General features: G+C 42.5%; 1 protein-coding gene and 1 long non-coding RNA gene across 10 annotated transcripts in view; one reads left to right on the top strand and one right to left on the bottom strand.

The window, feature by feature from the left end:
• Nucleotides 1-19410, bottom strand: part of SLC23A2 (solute carrier family 23 member 2) — a 141902-nt gene that overhangs the window by 52994 nt on the left and 69498 nt on the right. For 8 of the 9 annotated variants that reach the window (XM_077872312.1, XM_077872310.1, XM_077872315.1 and 5 more), the window contains one exon: nucleotides 5333-5431. In XM_077872312.1, coding sequence (XP_077728438.1) covers nucleotides 5333-5431 — 99 coding nt within the window. Of the gene's footprint in view, nucleotides 1-5332; nucleotides 5432-8477; nucleotides 8505-19410 lie in introns of those variants that run through there. The other variant, XM_077872317.1, reaches the window with a different exon arrangement.
• LOC144298009 (uncharacterized) lies at nucleotides 5889-9837 on the top strand. The gene is made up of 2 exons (XR_013365007.1): nucleotides 5889-6026; nucleotides 9442-9837. It is a non-coding gene; the product is annotated as an uncharacterized LOC144298009 (long non-coding RNA).

Here is a 19410-nt window from a genome sequence, read left to right as displayed (position 1 = left end):
GATCTCATGGGTCATGGGATATGTCCCATGTTGGGCTCTGTGCTCAGCACCAAGTCTGCTTGAGATTCTCTCTCCCTCTGCACTGCCCCCCACAACTCTCACAAGCTCTCGCTCTCAAATAAATAAATCTTTTAAAAAGAAATAAGCTTTTAGAAGTCAGAACAGAACAAGGAAAACAATATAGGAATTAATCAAAAAGAAAAAATTCCAAAAACTAAAGGATATGGTTGCAAATTAGAAGACCCACAAAGAGCAGCCTCGGTGGCTCAACAGTTTAGTTCCACCTTGAGCCTAGGGCCTGATCCTGGAGATCCGGGATGGAGTCCCACGTCGGGCTCCCTGCATGGAGCCTGCTTCTCCCTCTGCCTGTGTTTCTCATGAATAAATAAATAAAATCTTTAAAAAAAAAAAAAAAAAAAAAAGACCCACAAAGTACTCAATGAATTGATGAAAAACTATTCAGATATTTTGGAAGGCAGTCATGCTTACCACCATACCACCAATGTTGCTCAGACTCGGACATTTTCAAAACTCAATAAAACAATCAACTGTATTAAGAAAAACCTTATGGGATCCCTGGGTGGCTCAGCGGTTTAGCACCCGCTGTCAGCCTAGGGCGTGATCCTGGAGTCCCGAATCGAGTCCTACCTCAGGCTGCCTGCATGGGGCCTGCTTCTCCCTCTGCCTGTGTCTCCTCTCTCTCTGTGTCTCTCATGAATAAATAAATAAAATCTTAAAAAAAAAAAAAAGAAAAAAAAAAAACCTTAAAACAAATTTAAGAGCAAAGGGAAATAGAATATGTTGACAGAATTTGGATAGAATTTTTTTTAAAAAAGGAATAAATAGTGGAAGTGATAAAAGCACAAGAGAAAACAGACATAAAGAGAAAACAGAGTAAGGGTCACAGGCTGGAAGTAGGGGGGGAGGGGTATCAAATCATGTAAGAGAAAAAAAGATTAGAGATAAAGGACAGCCAGAGAAGGCAAGCAAAGGAGATTCAAAATATCTCTCACTGGAGCCCCCAAATAAGAAAACTAAAAGAACAGACTAAAACAAAAAATAAAGACAGAATTCAAGAAAGCTTTCCTAGAGTAACTGGACCTTTAATGCTAAATACTCCAAGTGCCAAAAAATCCTGACCCAGAATGGTCAACATCAAAACATACCTAAGTAAAGTTACTGAATATCAAAGATAAAGAATCCAAAATACAGGCAAAAAGATCAAGGTGCTGATAAAAAGAAGAAAACAAAACTGGCCTGATTTCTTCAAAGCCACAATCAATACCAGAGAATGAAAGAGTAGCAACAAAAAGGTATGTCTCAATTATTCTCTTAAGTTTATATTACACAAGGCAGCCCGGATGGCTCAGCGGTTTAGCGCCACCTTTAGCCCAGGGCATGATCCTGGAGACCCAGGATCAAGTCCCACGTCGGGCTCCCTGCATGGAGCCTGCTTCTCCCTCTGCCTGTGTCTCTGCTCCTCTGTGTTTCTCTCATGAATAAATAAAATCTTTAAAAAAATTTGTATTACACAATTTTCCATACATGTATAAAAGTGGAAATATGGAATGCCCACCCCATCTCTCTCCCCAGCTTCAAAAATAACCTACGCTGTGTTCTTGTTTAATCTACTCCAAAGAGAACCACCTTTTACAAGAACTACTAGTATCTTAATTTTAAAGAGAATCCACAAGGATTGAAAGTTTAAAGGAGGTCTTTTACTTTAAAAATAAATTTCGGGCAGCCCCGGTGGCGCAGCGGTTAGCGCCGCCTGCAGCCCGGGGTGTGATCCTGGAGACCCGGGATCAAGTCCCACATCAGGCTTGTTGCGTGGAGCCTGCTTCTCCCTCTGCCTGTGTCTCTGCCCACCCCCCCCCCCGCCCCGTGTGTGTCTCTATGAATAAAAAAAAAAAATCTAAAAAAAATAAATTTCAACATTATGGAAATAAGTTGATCTTCTATTTAACAAACTTGGTGACAGCTGTTGAAACAATGGGGAGCTAAAGAACCCAGTGCCAAGCCAGGTGGGATATTCAAGTGGTACACGTTGAACTATGCAAGTGAACTAGTTCACTTGGGACTGTTTTCGCATTTTGGCAATCTCTGCTTCCTAAAAGCCTCAAGCTATTTTATACTCTCCTGTCCTCTGTGCAAGGGCCCTGGGAAGTTACGTGTTATCATAACCCCATTTTACAGATGAGGGGGTAGAGACACTGAGGGACTGAGTGAGTGACTCAAGAGCTGAACACAAAGACTGCATTTGCCACCATGCTACATGGCCTCCCAGGAAAAACAGGGCTGCTCTTTAGAAATTACCAGAAACTGACTTTCTGAAATTGTGATTAACAGTGATTTGCCAATACCACTGCAACTACTTCACATGATTCTGTAAACATATTTTGTGGGGAATCTGTAAAACAACAAAATGCTGATATTTCTAAACCGTTTACTTGTAGTTACTTCATCCTTGTTCCAAATACCCTCACTATAAACAAAGTTCAATTCCCTCAGCATCCCTCACTGAAGAATCCCAACAGTACTGGGGTCAAGTTCAGAATGTACTGGGCGTGGGTCCCAGTGCTATCTTACAGATTCATGGTTCATGACTCAAGGCATTATCCTTCTGGTCCTTTCAGAAATAAATCCCTTTGAGTATATTCCAAGATGGGTATCTTGCAGTTAACACCATGTTAACCAGCATTTATCATAAGGAGCTCAAGAGTATTAAGAGATACCAGAAGTTTTATATAAAATAAGTATTTGAAAACTAATAGCTCACTATAATTAAGAAAACATGAATATGGAGAATATATGTGGGATGATCTTCTCTGGCCCCTACTCCTCCTCTCCTGCAAGGTTTCATTGTTAATTCAGTCAGGTGTTCAGAGACAGCCTTTCAATGCCCTCTAAAAAGCAAGACCCCCGGGGTGCCTGGGTGGCTCAATCAGTTAAATGTTCACCTTCAGCTCAAGTCATGATCCCAAGGTCCTGGGATTGAGCCCCACATCAGGCTCCCTGCGATGGAGATCTGGTTTTTCCCTCTCCCCCTGCTTGTGTGTGCACTCTCGCTCTTGTTCGCTCTCTCTCTCACTCATTCTATCTCAAATAAAATTAAAAAAACAAAAAAAAGGGCAAGATCCCAAAGGGCAGCATGAGGTTTTCTTTGCATGAATTCAAGACAGAAGACAGAAATTTCATTTTCTTTTTCTCTAAAACAGAGACAGTGGTAGCACCTCTCTAATCGGGTTTCGGTGAGGGCTAAATGTGACCCGCTCTTTGAATCATACAGCCCAAAGCCTGGACCATTTAGCATCATTCAATACATGGTAGCTCTTCTCTCCAAACTTGTCATTTCATAAAATCAGCCAGTTAAACAGGAAGATATCCTATATCACTAGCATCCAAGGAAATACTAATGTATCAAAGTTTAGACAGTGAAAAAGATTTTCAAACAGGTAAGTAAGTGTCTAGCATAAACGAGACAACAGTTCACTAGCCATCAGTAAAAAGTACTGCTATAGATGTTAAAAAGCCTTGAGTGTTAATGCTCCTTGCTATTCATTTCAAAAGATGATCATCATTTCCTGGATAATGGAAGTCTAAAATCATGACAGCCTATACCCTGGAAATTCTGGTGACTCTGATAAAGGACCCAGTATGCATAAATGGGATACTGCTAACAAGGCTGTGAATTCAGAAGTGGACTACAAGATATACCACTCGGATGCTGAGACCCAAGGAGGCCAGTTGGTTGCTCCCTGCCCAGATCCGTCTCTGTGGGCTGTGTCTCAGCTGCAGAGGTAGGCACTCACATGTCAACATGTCAAAAGCCGCTACTTCAATTCTTGCACTCTGAGGAGCACCTCAGAATCCAATACCACAGGAATTTTAACATCTCAACATGTCTAATTGGCCTCCATAAAATTTATAATCAGTTGACCAAATTTATAATACCTCAACCAAAAAGCAATATTGGTCAAGATGGCCAAAATGGAAAAAAAAAGAAACTACACAGACATGTTCCAGAATTTCAATATAGTCTCCTTGTTCTTTATCGTTTTAGTGATTACACTATAAATTTATGGTGCTAATTCCTAAGCTGTGTACTATATTTGCATGTATCAACTTTCTAATAGTCTGTTTCTAGAATATTTAGTGCACATTAACTAAAGTACAACCAGGGGCACCTGGCTGGCTCAGTCAGTAGAGCATGCAGTTCTTGATCTCAGGGTTGTGAGTTCAAGCCCACAGTGGGTATAGAGCTTACTATAAAAAAAGTACAATACAGTGGTTCTAGAATATAATGCTTCATTACAAAAACTGATTAAATTAGATTTTCACAGTGAAAATAAAATGTGCTTTAAAATTTAAAAGTCTACCAAATAAGAGTGGCCTAGTAGCCCAATTTTTTAAGCATCCAGCTCTTGATTTCAGCTCAGATGGTGACTTGGGGTCATGGGATCGAGCCCCAAGTCAGGCTCCACACTGATCGATCATGGAGCCTGCCTAAGATTCTCTCTCTCCTTCCCCCTCTGCCCTGCCCTCCTCTCTCTCTAAAAAATAATAAAAGTCTATCAAATAAAACTCAAATGAAATTGAGAAGTCTTAGAGCTGCCATGCAATCTAGAAATACCCTAGAATCAAACTTTTCATGTAATAGGCATAGTGATTGATACAAAGTAAAAAAAAAAAAAAAAAAAAAAAAAAATCAATCAAGGCATCTAGATCCTCCTTGGGCAGGCCTCTCCTGGCCTCTGTTAATAAAGTCACACAAACTGACCCCAAGGAGATGAGGCAAAAAAAAAAAAAAAAACAAAAACTTCTCCCACCTCAGCATGCGATTTCCATCATTCTGTTCATTATCACAGTCTACGTAAGCTATCTACTGGCTTTATTCTCATTTACTGCAACAGAGTACGTACAAGGCACAACACTAATATTACCTATGTTATTATTTTGTTTAAACCTCAGAACTGAACAGATGCTGACAATTTTTTCCTCCCATTTTGGAGATGAGGCAACTGATGCCCAGAGAGCTTAAGCAACTCCCTCGGGATCTGGGTCACATTAGCACCCAGACCGGAGTCCAGACTCCAACTCTGAACCACCTCCCCCTCAGCATACTGGCTGAGGCCTTTAAAAACAAAGACTTCTGTATAGGTCTCACCTTAATTGCCATCAAGACAATTAAAAATTAGTCACTGCTACTCCTCATCCATTTCCACCATGAAGAGAACACAATCACTCAGGAGAGTAGACACAAGCCCCCAGGAAGGATAGCCACACCCTGCAGGGGGCCTGGGAAACAGGAGAGGCTGGAGCAAGGAGGTACCTTTTCTGCAATGCCATTTTCTGTCGTGTAGATTGCCATGAGCTCAGTGTCTTCATTGTCCTGCTCACCGCTGGACGTGGCACCTCCATTTATCACCACCTGCCGAGAAACAAAATCATTTACAGGCTGTCTCACTGTATATCATGCACTGCATAGAAACATTCTCCCCAGACGCCTTCTGTAATTTTTCTAACAGACACAAGCTGTGCATTTTTTGCCTACCAAATCAGCCAAGTTTCTAGTTTTCTTAAAGGAAATTCTGGGCACGTGTGCACTGCATCAGCAACTGTGTGTGTGCTTCTGACAGGGGAGAAATATACCACGAGTCTCACAAGGGGAGGCCCAAACTGGAGCACCCACAGAAAGCCAGGGGAGCAGGGCCTGCAGCACCCTCCAAGGCCAAGGAGGCCTGGCTGGGTGCCAAAGCTGTGTCTGAGCGAGGGAGAAGCATCCTGAGCTGCCTTGGTCATGATCCCTCCCAAGTCACATGATGACAACTCCGTGCTGTGGCACATCTGCCCGCCCCCCTCCCCACCAGTAACTCCGCAATCCTGATCGCCTAAGATGCTGACATTTCCCATCACTGGTTACTGTACAAACTAGCCTCCTGGTACATGCAGGCATTAACAGGTGGCACTGGACAGGCGGCCTGGGGCTATTCATACTGACACAATCTAGTTTCTGGGCCCTCAAGGTAAGGAGCAGAATTTTTTTTTTTTAAAGATTTATTTATTTATGAGATAGAGAGGAGGAGGGGAAGGGGGAGAGAGGGAGAGAGGGAGAAGCAGGCTCCATGAAGGGAGCCTGATGTGGGACTCAATCCTAGGTCTCCAGGATCAGGCCCTGGGCTGAAGGCAGGGCTAAACCGCTGCGCCACCAAGGCTGCCCAAGCAGAACTCATTCTGAAGAGTGGAGGCGAACCCCTGGGAACCTGCAGATTACCACCCCTTATGCGTGCCCTGGTGAGGCACATGGAATCATCTTAGGTCCTGGAAGCCTGTAGCAAAAATCTTAAAATATTTTACTCTTTAGCCAAACGGCTCCATTTCTAGGAACCCATCTTGAAAAATTAATGCTGAAAATAACTATGCATGAATAGCACAACTGCATTTTTAAGGTACAGAGAAAAATTGACCAAGTACATAAAAAGCTTAAAATCTGGGGATCCCTGGGTGGCTCAGACGTTTGGCACCTGCCTTTGGCCCAGGGCGCGATCCTGGAGTCCCGGGATGGAGTCCTACGTCGGGCTCCCAGCATGGAGCCTGCTTCTCCCTCCTCCTGTGTCTCTGCCTGCCTCTCTCTCTCTCTCTCTCTATCATAAATAAATAAATAAATCTTAAAAAAAAAGTTTAAAATCTGGTATTGTAAAATATACTGAAAAGAAGAAAAAGATGAGTGATGGCTTAAAAGAAGGTCTAGCCACAAAGGTCGGCATCAATAGTTTATAAAAAACACCCACAAATCAATAAAACAATCCACAGGAAACGGGCAAATGACAGAGGTCTACAACTCACAGGAAAAAATTTAAATATCTAAAACACATGATAAGCTGTTCAACCTCATCTAAAATTATAAAGGAAATTTTTAGAAATTTTCATTTTTTTAACATAAATTAGGGGGATATTTTAAAAGGTGAATCCAGTGTTGACCAGGGTGTAGGGAGAAAGCTACCTTGAGTTATCTAAGAGATATGCGGCCCCTTGTGGAGGGTAATTAGGACCAGAAGAAAAGGGGCATTTTCTTGGATCAAGCAACTGCACTCATAGAAACTTATCTTCCAGGAATATCCACGCAAATAGTATATGCATTCAAGACTGATGACGGATATAAAAAAAAAAAAAAACCAAACTGATGACTGATACTTAAAATGCTGAATCCCTGGAAACAAACATTAAAAAAAAAAAAAAGACATTAAACCAATGGAGAAAAAAAATAAATACAAATATCGTGAGATTATGGGATATCAAAATATATAATTTCAAAATTAATGTTGGGATGCCTGGGTGGCTCAGGTTGAGCGTCTGCCTTCGATTCAGGGCATGATCCCGGGGTCCTGGGATCAAGTCCCACTTCAGGCTCCCTGCATGGAGCTTGCTTCTCCCTCTGCCTGTGTCTGCCTCTCTGTGTCTCTCATGAATAAATAAATAGAATCTTAAAAAAAAAAAAAGTGAAAAAGATTAAAAAGCCATTAAAAAAGAAAAAAATAATGTGCTGGTAAAGAAAGAATTCCCAAAAAATACTTTTTCTTGAAAAAGTCATAAAACAGTAAGTCTAGAACTATCCTAACTATGCTTTTAAAAAAAAATCGTTAACAGTCTGCCTGTTTGAACACTTGGGAAAGAATGCAGAAAGGCCCCAGACCAACAATAGGAAGGTTGCCCTAGGCACAGGCACTCCTTTGATTTTTTCACTCCCAATCCTCCTCTAACATTTGGGTCTTTCATAATCGGCATGTGTTTGTATGTTATTTGTATGCTGCTTTTTTAAACAAACAATAAAAAAGGTGTCCACCAGAATATTAACCATGGTTATCTTTAATCAGTGGGGCCATTTTCACCTTTTTCTCCTTCTCTATTTTGGGAATTTCCTATAATGAGGACAACTTCTTTTTATAAGGGTGAAGAAATTATAGACTCTAAAGATCTAATAATAAGCAGCATAGCTCAAACTGAGGAGGTCCAAACACCCTTCAATCCATTTGTTTTTTAATAGTTTAATAAATCAGTGAAAAATTAAACTTTTCATACAGGTTAATAACCCAAGTGTGAGGCTAATTTAAAAATATGCCAGAGAGCTCTACCAGGGCAGTATTTCCTTATGGCACTACAGATAAAGATTTCCAGAACTACCTTTTAAGTCACGTGATAGCTTTTTACACAAGTTACCTGGGTTTGGGGCATTTGTTTGCCCGTAAAACCAGCTGCCAGCAAGATGGACTTTCCCAGCCAAGTTCAGGTCCACAACAGGAAACTCTAACTTACTATTAGAACCATGCTCCAAGTCCTAGCACAGCAGTGCTCAGCCCACAGAGACGCCAAGACGTACACACACTCAGGATGAACTCTCTTGTAACAATAATGCTCAGTTACTAAGTCATCAAAGAAACCCAGATCTGATCCAAAGTCCTATCCTGGCTAGAACTCACCTTCATCTGCATTCACAGCCAGCCGCCGCAGGGAACAACTGCTCCGTGGGCGCAGGGCTTCTTTTCAGGGTGATGAAAAGATTTTGGAACTAGGCAGAGGTGATGGTTGCACAACACTGTGAATGTGTTAAATGTCACTGAATCGTTCGCTTTAAAATGGCTAAATTGGTGTAAATTTCACCTCGATGACTTTTTAAAATTCATATGCTGGCACCAAACTTTGCAGACTTTGTCAGGATTTATTAATTCCCACGCCTTTTTGGACTTATTCCATACACACACTCACCAGGAGGTAAGTACCAAAAGATGCGAATGCTTCCCAGGCCAGGCAAAGGCTCACATATTCACTTGATGAACTCCATTGGTGCACCTGCTGTGCCCAGGCAATGAAGAGGCAGTCCTGCACCTCCTCCAAGAGCGCTGCCTGGAGTGGGGGGTCAGGCTAAGAAATTCTGACAGGACACAAGGCCCTAGCAGGGAGCCACGGAGCAGCGCCAAGCACAGGCCACTCAGATGGCAATGGGAGAGTGGAAGGGCGAGGTGCAGTAAAGGGCACAGCGATGGGAACAGAGGCTGCTACTGGGTACTGAAGACAGTGTTCTGGATAAGGTAGTCTGGTTCAGGAGAGAGCAAGGATGTGGCCCTAATGGTCCCGGAGCCTGCCCAGATGGGAGCACAGCATCACAGCTGCTCAGGGTAGGTGCCCGGCAGGTGGGAAAGTATCCAGGCTACTGTGAAATCAATTACCTAGGTGCCTGGGTGGCTGTCCCCAAGGAGACTGGTGCAGGGAAGGGCAGAGAAATAAACTGGTACAAGGGCCAGTTTGGATTTGTAAGCCAATCCAAAGGTGTCTGATTCACAAAAATCAATCACTTACTTTACCAGGCCAGTGCGAGATGTTTACTTAACTATAAATATTATTGACCTAAATAACCTAACCATGATCTCTAACATATTTTCACAGGTCAAGCCATCCCCGGGGACCTGAGAGCCCACCTTCCATCCCCATCAGCTTCCTGTTCCAGAGTTGCACTGCTGCCCTTTACCTGTGCCACACTCATCCCCAAAGAGAGAACATGTCTAGCTCCAGCACTCCAACAACATCCTGGGGCAATGGAAACAAGCCTGGAAGGCAGGGGGGTGTTCTGGAGCAAGCGGGGGATGAACCAAGTTCCTACTGAAGGGAGAGGGGGATCTGGCACCAGAGAAGCAAAGCTGACAGGAGATGGGGACATGCCCACCAGGGTGCCCTCTGACCTGCTGCCTCCACTCTGTGTGTGTGCAGAAAATGACCAAACACTGCTGAAAAAACAACACTGGTTTTACTGTTTCCTCTGGTCTATTAAATTAGCTATTCTGATGATCTGTATGTTTTTTCAATGGGAAATTTTTAAAAATTAGACGTTAAAATCTGTTCAGGAAAAGCACTGACTTTAAGAGAAAAGGATAAAAATAATGTTGCTGATACTATCAAAGCTTCATATTTTTGAATCTCTAAATATTATTTCAACTGAAATAAAACATGACTGGGAAAGCTTCTTAAATATAATAAGGCAGGTTTTATTTTGTGTTATTAATAGCATGGCAGATAACAGGATCTTGGAATCTTTCATCTTAGGAAACTGATCTAGTGTTTATTTAAAAAAAAAAAAAAACATTATTTTTGGGAACAAGATGTCCTTTCTCCCCCAAAACTATCTGAAAACAGACTTGATGGCTTTAATTTTTTTCTGCCAAACCAATAATGTATAATCACTCCATCAGCTGTGAACCAAGCAGCTTTTCTCTGCCTACATTTGTCCAGCTGATGGCTTGTTCCCAATTTGCAGGGCTCATGTTGTCTTTGTGTAGGAGGGTAGGTCCACTGCTCAGTAAACACATCTTTCTTACTCATGTGTTTTATTTCCAGTAAACAAAGATAATAATGCTAAAATGCTGGTTTCTAAACAGTAATCCTGAAATGGCTCAATATATAGGAAGCAGGAGAGACAGGAGCAATAGCGGAAGAGTGTCATGACGAGGGTCAGTATCGCAGCAATGTCAGTTTAAACCGTCAGTGAATGAGAGTGACAGTGTGAACCAGCAGCTGTGGACACCAGTAAGGTGAAGGGTACAGGGACCTGGAAAACCCCATGCTTCTGATCAGAGGTTCAGAACCTATCTGGGGTGGGGTATAAATCACCCACCACTCTCATACATCCAGTAGCTAAGGAGCCATTTTATACTTATTTTCAAAGTAAAAATGAAGTAACCCAAATTAACTGTTGTCTATTTTTTTAATAAGAGGGTAGCACGATTTTTACCCTCCTACACACACACTTGATTATTTCCTCTAGTATCCATTTCTACAATTAAAGTGTGTTTAAAGAACAGAGGTATCAGGATGCCTATGTGGCTCAATTGTTTAGACATGACTTCTAATAGGTCTGTGGCATTTCTGACCATTGGTATAGCTCAACATAGATAAAAGGGGTGGAGTAGACAGATTCACAAAGAATGTGAATGGCCAAGGAACACAAGAAAAAAGTGTTCCACTTCGTTAATATTCAAAACTAATATGTTTTGCAATAATGTTAACATGCATTAAGCTAGTATTTACTCTGGCAAACACTGAGAAACAACCCAAGGTCCCAATGAAGGTGCAAAAGTCAGATCTACAATTTGCTATTATGTCACAATTCCAAATTATGTTCAAGGGCATCAATATGCCAGGATAGAATACAAAGTTAGTGGACTTTATAAAGCAGTGTGTGCATACAACAGAATTTTGTAAAAGAACTCCCAAATTATTTGTTTCAAATCTCTAGAAAGAAATACACCAAAATAGCATACTGTTTTTCTAGTTGTAGGATTTTAAATGCATTTGTTTTTCCTCTCATGACATCATTCCATAGTTTCTAATTTCCCACAGTGAACATATTTCTCTTGTAAATAAAGAAGTTATACAAATAATGAAACGACAGAAAAGAAACCTAAGTGAACTATAAAAAAAAAGATAAAGGAAAAGAACACCTCGGTTTTCTTGCTACTTCCATTTTATTCCAACATCACATTTGTACCATGAAGCCTGACGAGAAACGTGGATGCTTTAGAACAGGTAAAATCAGGGTAGTAGGGAAAAGAAGCACTGGGTCAACCTCCTATTGCTTACCTTCCTCCTCAAGTATTGTATCAAATCCTAACAGGAAATGAGTCTTTTCTCCATCAGAATTATAGACTTAGATTATAGTAAAGAAATCAATCTGAAATACCTTACCTCTCATTGTCAAAGCCAGGGATCCTGGCTACCTAGCTTAGGTAAATACAGGTTAGGAGTGAACAGAGAATTCAGAGGTAAAAGGTTCAGAAGGTATAAGAGCCTAGAAGGAAAAAAAAAAATCTTAAGTAGTCTAGGACATGGGCAGGAATGACAGACAGGGCTTGGAAAGGAACAAGGCCGGGAGGCAGGGAGAACAAAGACCCAGATTGATGTGAAGATCCGAAGAACGCAGTGGCCACAGGGATGGCACTGGTGGTGGGGAGGAGGAAGGGGAAGCCTGGGCAACTGCTTCTGCTGCACTCCCGTCACATCTGGTAAAGCTTGGAGCACAAAGCAAGCCTCAAAAAAAAAAAAAAAAAAAACAAAAAAAAAACAGAATAGACAGGGTGTGCTTTCAGGCCCAGATTCTGTGGATCTGGCCACACACAAAGGAGACAATCAGCCGAAACACTCATCAACTTCATAAACCTTCTCTAGGAAGAGACTGCACCAACTCTGTTATTGTCATCATTTATACCAAACTGTGTCCCAACTAGTAGGTGGTAATTTTTAAATTACGATCATTTCTCATTTAAAACTACCAAAGCTCAGGGGTGCCTGGGTGGCTCAGTGGGTTGAACATCCAACTCTTGATTTCAGCTCAGCTCGTGATCTCAGGGTCAAGAGATCAAGCCCGGTGTTGGGTGTGGAGCCTGCTTAACATTCTCTTCCCCTCTCCATCTTCACCTCCCCCCCAACTCACGAGCACATGCACTCTCATAAATAAATAAACTACCAAAGTTTTATTTGAATTAGGGATCCCTGGGTGGCGCAGCGGTTTGGCGCCTGCCTTTGGCCCAGGGCGCGATCCTGGAGACCCGGGATCAAATCCCACGTCGGGCTCCCGGTGCATGGAGCCTGCTTCTCCCTCTGCCTAGGTCTCTGCCTCTCTCTCTCTCTCTCTGTGACTATCATAAATAAATAAAAATTAAAAAAAAAAAATTTGAATTAAACGCTAAGATACTAGGGGTGTCTGGGTGGCTCAGTTGGTTAAGCATCTGACCTCCACTCAGGTAGTGATCTCAGGGTCCTGGGATCAAGGCCCAGGCAGGTCCTGCACCAGGCTCAGTGGGGAGTCTGCTTCTCCCCCTCCTTCTGCCCTCCCCCCACTCATGAGTACGTGCTCTATCTCAAATAAATAAAATCTTTAAAAAAAGAAAAAAGTTGAAATACTAAATACTATCTGAAACGAGAGCATAAAAATTAATTTTTAATAGGCACCTGGCTGGCTCAGTCAATGGAATATGCAACTCTTATTTTCGGGGCTGTGAGTTCGAGCTCCACCTTGGATATAAAGATTACTTAAAAATAAGAACCTTTAAGATAAATATTTAAAAGATTTTATTTACTTATTCATGAGACACACAGAGAGAGGCAGAGACACAGGCGGAGAGAGAAGCAGACCCCCTACTGGGAGCCCAATACTCAATCCCAGGACCCTGGGATCACAACCTGAGCAAAAGGCAGACAGATGCTCAACCGCCGAGCCACGCAAGCATCCCTAAAATTATTTTCTTAATATTTATTTGAGAGAGAGAAAGCATGAACAGGGAGAAGGGCCAGAGGGAGAGGGAGAAGCCTACTCTCCACTGAGCCAGGAGAGCCTGCCACAGGATCAATCCCAAGACCCAGATCATGACCAGACCCAAAGGCAGACCCTTAACCAAATGAGCCACTCAAGTGCCCCTTTTAAATTAATTTTTAAGACAAACTCTAGAAAGAAAGAAGGGAAGGAATCTCTCATACCATGCATCAAAATAATTTGCATACCATTTTTTCAGGGTTTTTACTTCAAAGCATGTATCAACTGATCCCCCCTTTCCAACTGATAGACTTTAAACAGAAAAGGCTGCTCGTCTTGGCTATTCAATTTTGACCTGTTAAGAGCATTCCCTCCCTAATCATGGCCACTCTGCAGTAGATTCAAGCTCCTACAGAAGAATGGAATTAAATCAACTCTCCTGGGAAACTGCAGCAAACACTCTCTTCCTCATCTGACCATTCTCAGAATTACACGTTGTCGATCCCAAGATCTAATTATTCTTCAGAAAGAGAACATTTCCTAAGATACCTATTATTACCATCCAGCTGAGACTCTGGGTTTTAAGATCTAACGACTCAGAGCCCTCTATTTTAGAATGCACAAGAAGAGACTCCATGGCACCTGGCATTTAACTCATAAGAATGAGTCTTCTTATGTCTTCTATGCTTCCATGCTGGCTTTTAAACAGAAACATTTGCACCAAATCTTCTGCCTTCTTTTCACTGCTGAAGGTGAGCCTATTCAAATCTGCCATCGCAAGGTCAGAGGCTTTGAGGAATCACAGCTACTTTTTTTTTTTTTTTTAAGATTTATTTATTAATTCATGAGACACACAGACTGAAAGAGAGAGGCAGAGACACAGGCAGAGGGAGAAGCAGGCTCCTTGCAGGGAGCCCCATGTGGGACTCGATCCCAGATCCGGGGATCAGGCCCCGAGCCCAAGGCAGGAGCCCAACCGCTGAGCCACCCAGGTGTCCCATCACAGCTACTCTTATATGAATTCTTTGCCCACCCCTCCCCATGTCTGCCAAGATTCTTTCTCTTCAAGAATAAGAGGCAAGAGAAGGGAGGAAAAGGAGGAGAGATGGAACAGGAAAGAGAAAAGAGTGGCAGTCTTACACAGCTCGACTTTGAGCTGCTGGCCCCTGACCCAATACGTCTGGCTGGACCAGGGCTCTTTATCTGACTGCTGTATCATGACCTCCTTCCTTTTGTATATAGGCTTTCTCACAATCCATCATCTTCTTCTATTTAAGGTTTAAACTTTCCTTCCTTTACCAAGAACCTGAAAGACAAGGGTGATATCTTTACTGATGCTGATAAAATCCCCCAAGTCAATAGCCAATAAGGAAAGCCCTCCATTTTTCTAGTTTGCTGGATTACAGAAGTGGTCAAATTTGGCATAAATCTACAGAAGAGAAAAAGTGACTTTAGTAACTACAAAGTGGAAGGGAAGCAACCCAACTATATTTTCTGATCACTTTCATAACCTTCCAATTCAGAAATATTCCCTTTTAAATGCCTTGCTCTGTTTTCCACATTTCCTAATATGAACATGTATGAGCAGGGTTTTTCGTGTTTTCAGACTTAACACACAAAAAAGTCTAACCACATGGAAGACTTTTCTAAAAGTTTCTCTGAAAGAGCTAAAATGTTTTCAGCTATTTGATATAGTTATGTTTGGTTGTAATCAAGGTCACCATAAGATTTATTATCCAAACCAGGACCCTTGTAGGAGTACAGGGAAACTGGATCGATGTGTATACAGAACAAGAGATCCAAGCCAGGACTGCCCCAGCACAAACCTGAACATTAAAGAGCCTGTGCATGACCCTCTTACAAGCCTCTCCTACCTAGTAACTTAGGAAACGGTTTTCTGTGCTACAAGAGGCCAACGCAAACAGCATTTAGAGCATATTTCAGCTAGTCACTCTGCACTAATGCAGCAGGACCTGTGCCCTGGCTGACAGAAGAGGACATGGCCATGCTGTTCTCCAGCTGAATGGCCCTAGGTCTTCCTCCTCTTGACCTGCTTTACTGAGACATTTTTCAGGACCTTGAGGTCATCTCCCCTGAGAATATCCGACAGGCCAGGCCCACTCCTATAGACATGGCTGAGCAGGGATCCCTCAAGGGTGCTCTCACAGCACATCATGCTGAATTCAAACCCTGACACTTAGGGTTTGATTGCAGACTTGCCATCTATCTCCTACTAGGCTGTAGCAGCTTGTTACGAAGTCTGTGTGGTGCCCACCCACTGGGAGCATGATGGGTTCCTACCATTATATGGTTCTGAAGAAAATAAGCTAAGGGAAACAAATTATGGATTTGTATGAATGAGGAGTTTTTCTCCCACCCTTCCATAGAACTGAACCTAATGAAGTTACTCCTCAGTCCAGACCCCTAATGTCTTCAGACTAAAGAATGTACTTTTGGAACCTCAAGAGAGAAGACCCCAATAGTCTCACAGGGTCAATTAGAAGGAGAAGACACAAAACCTTAAGGAACCTTAAACACTACTGCCAGCTATGAACCTGGCACTACAACTCCGACGTGCTGAAACGGGCTGTACTATAGGTGGACCTCTGCCAACATTAAGTTCAGGCTATTAACCTGGTTTCCCCTGACATCCCCTCCAAGTTCAGGTGACACAAGAGCTCCCCACACAGAACTGCAGACCTTGTCCTGGCTGTCCTCCCTGGCCTAAGAAGTTAGGGTATAACAGTTCTTCAAGACTTTTTGCTATTTTTCTGGTTCTAATTTCTTGCCACCTGACCTTCACTCATATTACACATTTCCTAGTTGCCTTTAAAAGCACACAAATTTGCCTAACAAGATTCCTGTGGGATAAGGAGATCTTTTGTTGTTTCTCTTATTTAATATCAACTCTGATCACACAATCTAACTTCTGCAAATGCTAGAGCTTTGCAAAGCTCTTGTTCTCAAATGTGATCTATTCATCACTCTTCTTCTACATATGAATTTATTCTTTTTCTTTTTAAAGTACTGTCATGGATTTTTGCTTTACTTTGTTCAAAGAAACTAATTTCCCGAGTGCCTGAGTGGCTCAGTGGGTTAAGTGTCCAACTCTTGATTTTGGCTCAGGTCATGATCTCAGGGTCCTGAGATCAAGCCCTGTGTCATCAGGCATGGCACTAGGCATGGACCCTGCTTAATAGTATCTCTCCCTTTCCCTCCCCACGCCCACTCACACACTTGCATGCACTCTCTAATAAAAATAAATAAAAGATGAAGAAATCCTGACTCCCTTTCCATGCTGAGTTTCTTAAAAAAAAAAAAAAAAAAAAAATAATCAGCTTCTGCCACATTTGAGGAAGTTCTCATCCAACATAGGATGCAAAAGATCTCCAATGATAAAATCCCCAGCACGTGGCCACCAAAACCCACCCTCCTACCCTCGGCAACCTGCAACAACAAACCCTCCCCCAAAACTGGTTTGAGGAGCAGCCAGCTGATTCCTGCTGTCCCCGTTCCCTGCACTCCAGAGCACCAGTCTCTAGCACCATAATAGCCAACAGCCTAAGCCCTAATTTCTAATTCCAAAGCAAATAGGAAAATAAGAGCCTTCATTTTAGCATCTAGCAAGATCGTGACCAGCAAGTAAAAAGAGATGGGCTAACCAGTTGCCTTGTGTGACTATCGGGCACTTGATCAGTGCAACTGAGGAAGTGAATTTTAGATTTTCATTTTAATGAATTTAAGTAGCCACATGTGGCTTAGCAGCTACCGTATCAGGCAGCACAGCTCTAGATAAAAAGAAATACCATTTTCCAGTGCATTGAGGGGCCATGCTCTAAGGACAAGAGAAAACAAAAACACAATCAGAATCACCAAGGTCAGGAATCCCTGGGTGGCCCAGTGGTTTAGTGTCTGCCTTTGGCCCAGGTGTGATCCTGGAGATCCGGGATGGAGTCCCACATCAGGCTCCCTGCATGGAGCCTGCTTCTCCCTCTGCCTGTGTCTCTGCCCCTCTCTCTGTGTATCTTTCATGAATAAATAAAAGCTTTAAAAAAAAAAAAAAAAGAGAGAGAGAGAGAGAGAAAAGAATCACCAAGGTCACCAGATGCTTACAGTGACAAGGAGCTGGAGGCAAGAAGACACCAACCCTCCTCTTCCACTTTTTATTCCCACCAGAGGAGCAGCTACAACAGCTCAATCACCACCCATCCCAACTCCCTTTTTCTTTTATTTTTTTTAAAGACCATGCCCAGGAACATCTGTCAAACTCAGATCAATGTACACTATACCTGTCACCAGTGTTGTCTGTGTGCAGCTCCTGCCTTACTCACCCAGAGCTGAGCTAGCTGGGCCAAGAGACTGTGTGATCCAACAGATGTGAACTTTACTTAACATACAGTACGAACTGAACACTTATGTGCATTTCACCTTCTCACAGAACCACTAAGACAGTTCTATGGCTACTTTTAGCTCTAAGGTTGCCCAATTCTATGAAATTACTGTCTAGACTCGTGGGCCAAATGAGGAATAGGGAGACACAGATGAACATCCCAAGAGCAGAGTGGCAGCAACCAAAATAAGCCTACCGGTTGGACAGTGGAGACACTACCTCCTCTCTAGCCACTAGACTGTCCTGTTAACAAGCAAGCCATGCAAAAACGGTCTTCTATCTCAAAGTTTTCTAAGGGACAGCAATCTCACTACTGATTAAATATGGGCAGTACAGTGTTCCTATTTTTATTACAAAATATTTCCTATCAAAACTTTCTATAACCCCAAATTCAATCACATCAACTATTTCTTTACAAACATTCTTTGAGAGACTTTTGTTGTTCATGTTTTCCTTCAGCTGTTTTGCCGTCTGCTTTCTCATAAGCTCCGCAGGAGTTTGTGTGAACACACTTCCTGACATCCCTGCTTCCAAGTCATCCTGGTCGTTCATGTGCTGACCCTTCCTGGCCTCTTCCCCTGCCATTTCTCTCCTGCCGGCAACTTGATCCCATGAGGCCAACTTTATTACTCTTTCTCACTCCTTTCTGACGCTTACCATTATAGCCCAACACAAGGCGAAAAATTCTGCAAATTCCCAAAAGAAACCGCTATACTGTTAAACCAACTTTATATTCACATTATATTTACACTCAACTACACATCATGTCCATGTTCTCAGCTCCCATGTACTTGGAGGGACTCCTAGTGAAGATGGATCTGGAAGCTAATGCTTTGAGGAACAGTCCTTCCCAGCCCCACTCCTATAAATAATGGTAGAGGAGGAAACCCCAAAACAGATAAAACTTTGTCACAAGAAACAAAGTAACAAATAGGCTGACATTGGGCCCCATGAGGCTCTGAGCCTGGCAGCCTCAGTCAGGCAGCCCTCAGCACCAGTGGGGAGACAGGGACTTGCCCCCACCCCCAACAAGGAGGATGAGAACCAGGTCCAGTGCTCAGAGCTAGGGTCCAGCAGGTCATGTCGTGGTTGACACCACTGAGGCAGAGAGTTAGATCTTTGCTGTTAAAACCCAGTTCTGGACTGGGTCCAGGAAGGGAGAATGAGAAACCACAGCAACACAAGTGGGGGAATGGGGGGTGGGGGGGGTGTACAGAGGAAGAAAATCTCAGAAGAGATTTGCCAGATAAAAAGAGAACAATTGAAGAATTACTTTAAAATAAGTACTAGAAGGATACCTGGGTGGCTCAGCTGTTGAGCATCTGCCTTTGGCCCAGGGCATGATCCTGGAGTCCCGGGATCAAGTCCCACATTGGGCTCCAGGCACAGAGCCAGCTTCTCTCTCTCTGCCTATGTCTCTGCCTCTCTCTCATCTATGTCTCTCATGAATAATTTTTTTTTAAATCCTAAAAAAAAAAAAAAAAAAGTACTAGGGTCCTCAGTGACTTAAATGAAGAAACATTTTTAAACAACACAAACACATACATACAAGAAATTAAGAATGAAAAATAGGCAGGCATGAACCAAATAGAAATAAGAATTATAATCCCTGCAACAAAAATTCAACGTAAACACATGACTGTCCACAAGGAATTAATAAACTGGAAAATAACACCAGGGAATCCATCCAGAAGTTAGCACTAGAAAAAGATACCCAAACCAT

This window comes from Canis aureus, chromosome 26 (genome assembly GCF_053574225.1).
Source record: "Canis aureus isolate CA01 chromosome 26, VMU_Caureus_v.1.0, whole genome shotgun sequence".
NCBI classification, from domain to species: domain Eukaryota; kingdom Metazoa; phylum Chordata; class Mammalia; order Carnivora; family Canidae; genus Canis; species Canis aureus.
The sequence above is the reverse complement of the archived record's forward strand: the minus strand, read 5'-3'. Positions and strand labels throughout refer to the sequence as shown.